The sequence below is a fragment of the Gallinula chloropus genome, assembly GCF_964237585.1.
Source record: "Gallinula chloropus genome assembly, chromosome: 29".
Classification (NCBI taxonomy): domain Eukaryota; kingdom Metazoa; phylum Chordata; class Aves; order Gruiformes; family Rallidae; genus Gallinula; species Gallinula chloropus.
Window position 1 is genome coordinate 4,145,638 of NC_140114.1, and position 8,453 is coordinate 4,154,090.

General features: G+C 50.7%; 1 protein-coding gene across 1 annotated transcript; it reads right to left on the minus strand.

Moving 5' to 3' along the window:
- Positions 1–5,880: 5,880 nt before the first annotated feature.
- Positions 5,881–6,807, minus strand: LOC311202067 (olfactory receptor 14A16-like; the record flags this gene model as incomplete). The annotated part of the gene is made up of 1 exon (XM_084276594.1): positions 5,881–6,807. One exon carries the CDS (start codon positions 6,805–6,807, stop codon positions 5,881–5,883), a length of 927 nt encoding a protein of 308 aa, XP_084132720.1.
- Positions 6,808–8,453: the final 1,646 nt, after the last annotated feature.

Here is an 8,453-nt window from a genome sequence, read left to right on the forward strand (position 1 = left end):
GGAGGACAGGTTCTCTATAGGACCAGAAGGTGCTGCCTGGAAGGGATGCCCTTCTGCCCCATCAGAGGGACAGGGCAGGACAGCTGTCTTCTCCTGGGCATGGTTGCAGAGTTGTGAAGCAGATTGTGCATCCAGGGTTTCCCAGGGCTGTCCTTACCAGCAGGGTCCCTGCACCCCAGGGTCTGTGTGCTGGGTCAGGGACTCTGCTGCTTCCATGGTCAGCACTCAGCCTGCCTGCTGGGCTTTCATCAGCAGTGCAGAAAGAAGCTGTGGGTGGAAAGTGTGACCTATGGAAGGACAGTGTAGTGTCCTTCTGCTGGCCCTGCACACATCCATTAGTGGGGCTGACACTGAGCTGGCCTTCACTTGAAGACTCCCATCTGTAGGACTTGGACTTCCCTTCTCCCAGCAGTGGCACGCTGAAGCCAGCACAAAGCAGACCTCCCAAAAGGGACCTGCAAGAGTTTTCCTGAACTAAATTAGAAGTATGGAATTTTCTTTTTCCCTCAAAGAAAAGTTCCCTAACTTGTCATTGTGCCTTTTCCTCCTTGGACAGGTCTCCACAGTTGATGGCAACAGATGTCCAACAGCAGCTCCATCAGCCAGTTCCTCCTCCTGGCCTTTGCAGACACACGGGAGCTGCAGCTCCTGCACTTCTGGCCAAGACTGCTGGGACAGTGGCTTGGGGATCACTTCTGCCAGCTGCCCCAGTGCCCTTAGGTGTATCCCATCGAGACCCATAGACCTGTGCAGATCTAAGCAGCTGAGCAGGTCAGTAACCAATTCCCCTTGGATGATGGGTGCTTCAGTCTACTTCCCATCCCCATCTTTCCACTCAGGGGTCTGACTATCAGGAGACAATTGTCATGCTGCTAGGGACTGAAGCAAAAAAGCATTAAGTACCTAAGCATTTTCTTCAACCTCCGTCACAGTGGTTCCTCCCAGATCCAATAAAGGTGGGAGATTCTATTGTTAATACTTTAAAATATTCAATACATTTTATTTTTTTAATTCTTTAAGTACAATAGCAAAAGGAGGGACAGAGAGAATCTCCCACCTTTATTGTCGGTCGCAAACAAAAGTTGCAAGTGCTGAAAAAGCTTCCTGGCCTGAAATCTCCCCAGGTAGCCCACTAGCAGCCTCAGTAACCATGGGGGTCAGGGCATTCCTAGCCAAGGCAACGGTCCTAAGAGTGCCTGACGTCATTTTTCAATCTACCAGCAACAACCTCTAAAACTGCTAAACCTCCAGCAACAGGTGTCAAAGAGAAGGAGCGAGGGCTTGAAGATATTCCTGGCCTGAAACGTCCCCAGCTATCCCACTAACTGTGCTTGAGGTAGTTTTCCAGCTCTACCAGAAAAAGTTTCAAAAATTCTAACTACCCAGCAAGAGCACCCAAGCACAAGTTGCAAGAGATGAAGGATCTCCCTGGCCTGAAACCTCCCCAGGTTGTGCACTGGGAGCACCAGTAAAGCTGACCCCCTTCACACGCTGCTTGGCCGTAGCAGCAGCTGAGGAGAGAGATTTCATGGTTATTAAACTGGATCATGTTGAACTGCTGTTTGTTGTCAGAGAAATCTGTCTGTGCCTGTGAGCACAGATGATGCCAGGAAAAGTGTTGGGAGTCCCAGGAGGCCAGTGAGGGAACTGCTGGGCTTAGGGAAGAGCAAGGATATCCAGACAGGGTTGGATTTCAAGAGACTGCTTTTCCTGCCTGTCCAGAACTATTTAGGAGACCTCTGTACAAACATCCACTGTAGAATGCTGTTACAACATCTTCCATGGACTGAAAAATGACAGAAACAATTTTTTTCTGTATGAAAAATTCCTCCATTGTGAAATTCCTTCAAAATTTTCATCACCCAATTCAAACCTCTCCAATTGCTTATACAAGACTTAATTTTTTAGAGAAAATTACCTGAGGAGATATACTTGTAAGAGCTTTCTGGATGTTAATGAGCCTCATGGTGTCTCCGGTGAGTCCAGAGACTTCAGCTACAAAGTGGAGAGTGAAGAAACCTCTCAAGAAGTTCAAGTCAGGAGTATTGCCCAAAGTACCTTGAAGCACTAATAGGCCTCACTGGGAGCCATTCCTGACAAAGCCTCCCCAGGGGCTCATTAGAGCAGACAACTGGAGGCCATGAGGACAAACCCAGGCAAAGCACAGGCAGCTCTGATGCTGAGGACACCCTGGCTTGGTCTGATGAAGCAGCAATGCCAGTGCTGACCCCCAGCCCTGGGCAGGGAGATCCTGACCCTCACCTGTGTCTCAGGGCTCTTCCTTGGGATGTGGGGAGTGTGACACCAAGGGAAGGACAGGGGAAGGACACATGGTGGCCTCCCCTGGGATGGGTGCAAGGAGTCAGCCATGCTCCATGGCCATGAGGACAATGTGTCTTCCCTGAGGCCTCTGTGGCAGGGACATCAGCCACAGCCAAGGGGGCAAAGACCTATCAGGCACTTGAAGCCTGAATGGCACCCTTGGCCATCTGCACCACAGCCAGGGCTACACTGCCTCACACCTCTGCATGTTTCCTTTAGGCTGTGGGGATGCAACACGCTTTCCCACCTCATTGTCACCTAACAATGTCCCTGCCTGTACTACTGTCTTTGTGTCCTCGCCAGCTGTTCCCACAAGCACAAACCCACCAGCTCATCCACACTTCCTCCCAGTGACTGCTTGCACACAGCATTACCCTAAGAATGACATTTCTTTATCCTCATGTCCACCCTGGCCTTCAGAACCGTCAGTTCACATGGACTTCCTTTCTTATGTTCTTTTCACGTAGCACAAAGAGGGCTTCCCTCAGCCTCCCCTTCCCCAGGCCAAAGAAGCAAAGGTCTCTTGGCAGACTTTCTCAGACCACATACGTGTTCCTCCACATTCCTTCAGAATGGGAAGCCCCACACTGGGACTGACTGCTCCAGAGGTGTCCTCACCAGTGCTGAGGCCAGATGGACCAGAAGGGCCCTTGTCTGTGCAGCCACACTCCTCCCAGTGCAGCCCAATGTGCTCATGGCCACATTCCTGTTCTGCACCTCTGACTGCTAGGGCAGCCCCTGCAATGCCCAAATTCTTCTCATGGTGTCCGGTTCTCCACCCATCATGTCTGAGCTGCCTTGATGTGTGGGTGTTGTGCTGGAACCTTTTCTCATGGTTTCACCCCAGCAGAGAGCCGAGCACCACGCACCCTAAACCTCATGGGCTGGGATAAGGACAGTTTACTGGGACAGCAGAGAGAGAGAAACAACAACAGCAACAACAGGATTTTGTAGCAAAATACACACAGCTGGTGATGCACAGTGCAATTTGTCATTGAACCCCACAGCTCTGGCCACACAGCTCACAGCCGTCCCGAAAACACGTGTGTCCTGGAGCTGAGTTCTCCTGCCCCCACCACACTTCTTTATGCTGATTATGCTGTAATTTGAATGGAATATGCTTTTTTGGACAGTTTGGGTCACCTGTCCTGGCTGTGTCCCCTCCCAGCTCCCTGGGTTCCCCCCACCTTCTCATTAGTAGTGGAGTATGAACAACAGAAAAGTCTGATTGCTTGGACACATCTAAAGCCTCCCTGTTACCAGCACTGCTCTCATCCTAACACCCAAACGTGGCACCACATGGGCTGCTAGAAAGAAAGTCTAATGTATTCCTCCCAAAATTAGGGCACCTTTGTAGACAACAAGTGCAACACAATGGTGGGCTCACTCCTGTGCCCTTCCAGGCACTTATGCACTCCCAGTTGACTCATTTCTGGAGCAGAACTAGAAAAAAGGCCTTAATGCTGTGCAAGCATTGCTCAGCAAAGAACACACATATTTATTTAGACTTTATGGCTTACAAATCCAAACACCAGAACTATGGGCGCCACCAACATGAGCATTAATTCCAGAAGCAGAGAAAATATGGGCAGGAGGAGAAGATCTCTTCTGCTTGGAAATCTTCCCGATGTTCCTGTTCATCCAGGTCCATTTGAAGGGAAGCTCCATTTTACTAATGGTTCACATGTGCTTGCTGATGACTCCTTAACTTACGGTGCTTTTAACAAAATGACATTAATAGGTGCTAAAGAACCTGGGACTCGATTGCTGATTGTTCAGCATGTTTGAAAGTGAACGATGTTATAGCCTGAAAATGACATTGTTAGGGCTGTTCCCATGGCTGGGAATACCCTGAGCCCCAAGGTTAATGGGGCTGTTAGTGGGCTACCTGGCGAGCTTTCAGGCCAGAAACCTTTTTCCGCCCTCGCACCTTTTGCCATGGAGCTGGTGCTGGACATTGAGCAGTGTCGAATGTGGACACTGTTGAAGCTGGAAAAATATGTTGGGCAGAGATACATCCACTCCCACGGCTACAAAAGCCCTGACCCCCATGTTCCTGGAGCTGTTAGTGGGATACCTGGGGATATGTAAGGCCATGAACACCTTTCATCCCTCACACCTTTAGTTTGGGATGTATTGCTGGGCATTTAGCAGGTTCAAAGGTGGACGCTGGTATACCCAGAAATGACAGCAAGCAATGTTAGGACCCTTCTTTTGTCTCTGAACACTCTGAGCCCTAAGGTACTGGAGCTGCCAGTGATCTACCTAGGCAGGTTTCAGGCCAGGAGAATCTTTCATCCCTGACACTTTTGTTAGGAATCTCTTGCTGTTCGTTTAGCAGTTTGAAGGTGTATGTGGATATAGCCCCAAAATGACATCAGACTGTTCCCTTTCTAAAGAAAACCTTGAGCTCCAGGGTTACGGGGGCTGCTAGTGGGATACCCAGGCAGGTTGAAGGTCAGAAACATCTTTCACACCTGAAATTTTGTCTTTGGGAGTTATAGCTGGATTTTTTATGTTTTCAACAGTGGATGCTGGAAAAAGACATCAGGTAAATTTCATACCATAGCATTGTCTATGAAAACCCTGTGCCCCATGGTTAGTGGGGCTGCTAGTGGGCTAGAAGGAGTTTTCAGGCCAATAAGATGTTTATGCCCTTACATGTTATGTTTGAGGTTTCAGCTTTACATTTAGTGTGTCAATGTTGGATGCTGGGAGAGCCCGTAAATGTCCACAGGCATGTTAGGATTATTCCCTAGGAAAGGAAAGCCCTGAGCCCTAAGCCTACTTGGGCTGCTCGTGAGCTACCTAGATAGGTTTCAGGCCAGGAACACCTTTCAGCACCTGAGCAAGGGGGAGAAAGGCCTCTCTTGACCTACAGAACACACCCCTTCTAATACACCCCAGGATGCAATTGGCCTTCTTAGCCAGGAGGGCACATTGCTGGCTCATGCTCATCCTGCAGCCTATGAATGGGGTCAGCTTTCAGAGGAGATTCTCTCCAAACCAACTTTTGTTCAGATACATAGAAAGGTCACTTATCAACACACTGAACTTCTGAGAGAACTGTTTATTAGACATCTGAAAGACGGGAAGTTTCCAAGTCTTGGAAGACACTGGAGAGCTGAGCAGCATCGAAATGACCAAAGAGCAAGCAGAGGTGGAAACCTGCTGAGAAAAGTGAAGTGCATACATGTCTCTAGGCTACTGAGAAGAAAAAACAACCACCAAAATTCATACTAAATACAGACTGGTCCTAATGTGAGTTCCATGGCCAGTGATATGCCAAAGATGAGCTGCTTAGAAACATCCAATACTCAGTTTCCACATGGCATCCACATGGCAGACGTGATGCAAAGAGAGTTCAGCCCATCGTTACCCAGCGTGTGGGTCATACTGTATCAGCAATGGGATGACTGTGGACCATCATATTCCAGTTTAAATAAACTAGAGGCAAACAAAGAAACAGGAACTAAACCCCATACTAAATAGAGACTGGTCCTAATGTGAGTTACATGGTCAGTGATAAGCAGAATAAGGTGAGCCGTTTGTTGTTGCTTAGAAGCATCCAGTCATCAGTTTCCACATGGCATCCTTGAGCTCCTGGTTCCTCATGCTGTAGATGAGGGGGTTCACTGCTGGTGGAAAAACTGAGTAAAGAAATGACAATACCAGGTCCACAAATAGGGAGGAGATGTTGGGGGGCTTCAGGTAGGCAAAGAAGGAAGTGCTGACAAACAGGGAGACCACGGCCAGGTGAGGGAGGCAGGTGGAAAAGGCTTTGTGCCGTCCCTGCTGCGAGGGGATCCTCAGCACAGCCCTGAAGATCTGCACATAGGACACCACAATGAACACAAAACACCAAAAACCAGAACAAGCACCGACCACAATGAGTCCAGTTTCCCTGAGGTAGGCATCTGAGCAGGAGAGCTTGAGGATCTGGGGGATTTCACAGAAGAACTGGTCAAGGGCATTGCCATGGCAGAGGGGGAGTGAAAATGTATTGGCTGTGTGCAGCACAGAAAGGAGAAACCCACTGCCCCAGGCAGCTGCTGCCATGTGGACACAAGCTCTGCTGCCCAGGAGGGTCCCGTAGTGCAGGGGGTGGCAGATGGCAACGTAGCGGTCATAGGCCATGACAGTGAGAAGAAAGAGCTCTGTTGAGATCAAACATACAAAGAAAAAGAGTTGAGCCACACATCCTGTGTAGGAAATGGCCCTGGTGTTCCACAAGGAATTGGCCATGGCTTTGGGAACAGTGGTGGAGATGTAGGCAAGGTCAATAACAGAGAGGTTGAGGAGGAAGAAGTACATGGGGGTGTGGAGGTGGTGGTCACAGGCTATGGTGATGATGATGAGGCCATTGCCCAGGAGCGCAGCCAGGTAGATGCCCAGGAAGAGGCAGAAGTGCAGGAGCTGCAGCTCCCGTGTGTCTGCAAAGGGCAGGAGGAGGAACTGGCTGATGAAGCTGCTGCTGTTGGACATCTGCTGTCATCAAGTGTGGAGACCTGTCAAATGATAAAAAGGTAGTGAGAAGTTAGGGAACAATTCTTTGAGGGAAACAGTTTCCAATTCACATTAACTCCCTGTATTCAGAAAGACTTTTGTCAGGTCCCTTTTTGGAGGTCTGATTTGTGCTGGCTTGAGTGTGCCACTGCTGGGAGGAGGGTTGGCTGTGGGCTCATGAGAACTCAGTCCTGCCTGGCAGCAGTCAGTAAATAAAGGATGGCCTGATCTCAGACTAAATCCCCTGTGGATAGGAAGGAGATGAGGAGTGTTTCTCCTGTCAGAACTCCCTGACATTGCTGCTGCAGTGCCAGTGAAACCTTCCCCTGAGTGCAGAGTGGGGAGAGCTGCTCTGTCCACCAGCCCTGCTCTCAGCTGCCCTGTGCTGGATGCTCTGTGATGACACCCTGCTGTTCCCTGTAGAAGAAACTGGACCCCACAGAGAGCTGAGGAATCCAGTCTCGCAGGGCAGAGCTCCAAAGCCCTCCTGCGGTCTCATCCTACCCAAGGAGGATCTCAGCTCCCCGCTCCCAGCCAGGGACACACAGGGCTCAGTGCAGCTGCCCACACACAGGTGACGAGTGGCATTGCCACGGCCTCTGTGCCGAGATGTCTCCTGCATGGGGCTCCTCTCTGGGGCACAAGAGTCCCTGGGAGAGCGGTGCCATTGTGGGAGGCAGCTGCAGCCCAGCAGGAGCTGCCTGGACAACCTCAGTCCTACAGATGGGGGTCCTGAAGTGAGGGTCAGCTCAGACCAGCCCCACCAATGGACGTGCTCAAAGCCCCAGGTAATGGTGGGACAAAGGCAGCAAGGACAGGAGGGGATACAGCAGGAAATGCTGCAGCAAAAGCTTTAGGGTCAGGAACAGACAGACAGGCACTCAGGGGTTTCTCCTAACTGCTGGTTTGGCTGCCAAGGAGAAGACTCAGCTTGAAACCCTGTAACTCTGGGTGCAGAGTCTGTGCTGGGTGGCAGAAACCAGGGGGTGGGTGTCGGGAAGTGTCAGGGAGGTCCCAAATCCCCACTGCCAGGGAATTTCTGGGAGCAGCTCCTACTCCCTCCCTGACAGTGTCTCTGCTGCCTGGTACTCTCCCTGCAGATCCTTCTTTTTACCCATCTCACCTCCTGCTCTGTGCTCACAGACCTCATCCCACCTGCCATGCGCTCAGCTCTGCTCTGCAGACCCCTCCTGGCATCAGGGCACTGCCCCAGGGAACCTCTGTGTGTGCAGGGCTCAGCCCAGGCTCCAACATCTTCATGAGAATCAAGTTTTCACTGCATATTCTCAAGGGGAGAAATAAGTTCTCATCTACCACACTCTGCACAGCCCACAGGAGAGGAAAAGTCAAAGCAAAGACTCTGCCTTTGGAGTAATATTCTCTTTGGCGTTTCTCAAGGATCAGCTCTGGCTGGGAGCAAAGCTGACCCATGCAGCACTTTCTTACAGCAGAGGGACCTTACATTGCCCTTCCCTGGGTCACTGCTTCAACCCAGAGGTGCTGACTATATCCCTGTGGAAAGCCCAGCAGGCAGGCTGAGTGCTGACCTTGGCAGCAGCAGAGTCCCTGCCCCAGCACACAGACCCTGGGGCGCAGGGACCCTGCTGGTAAGGAGAGCCCTGGGC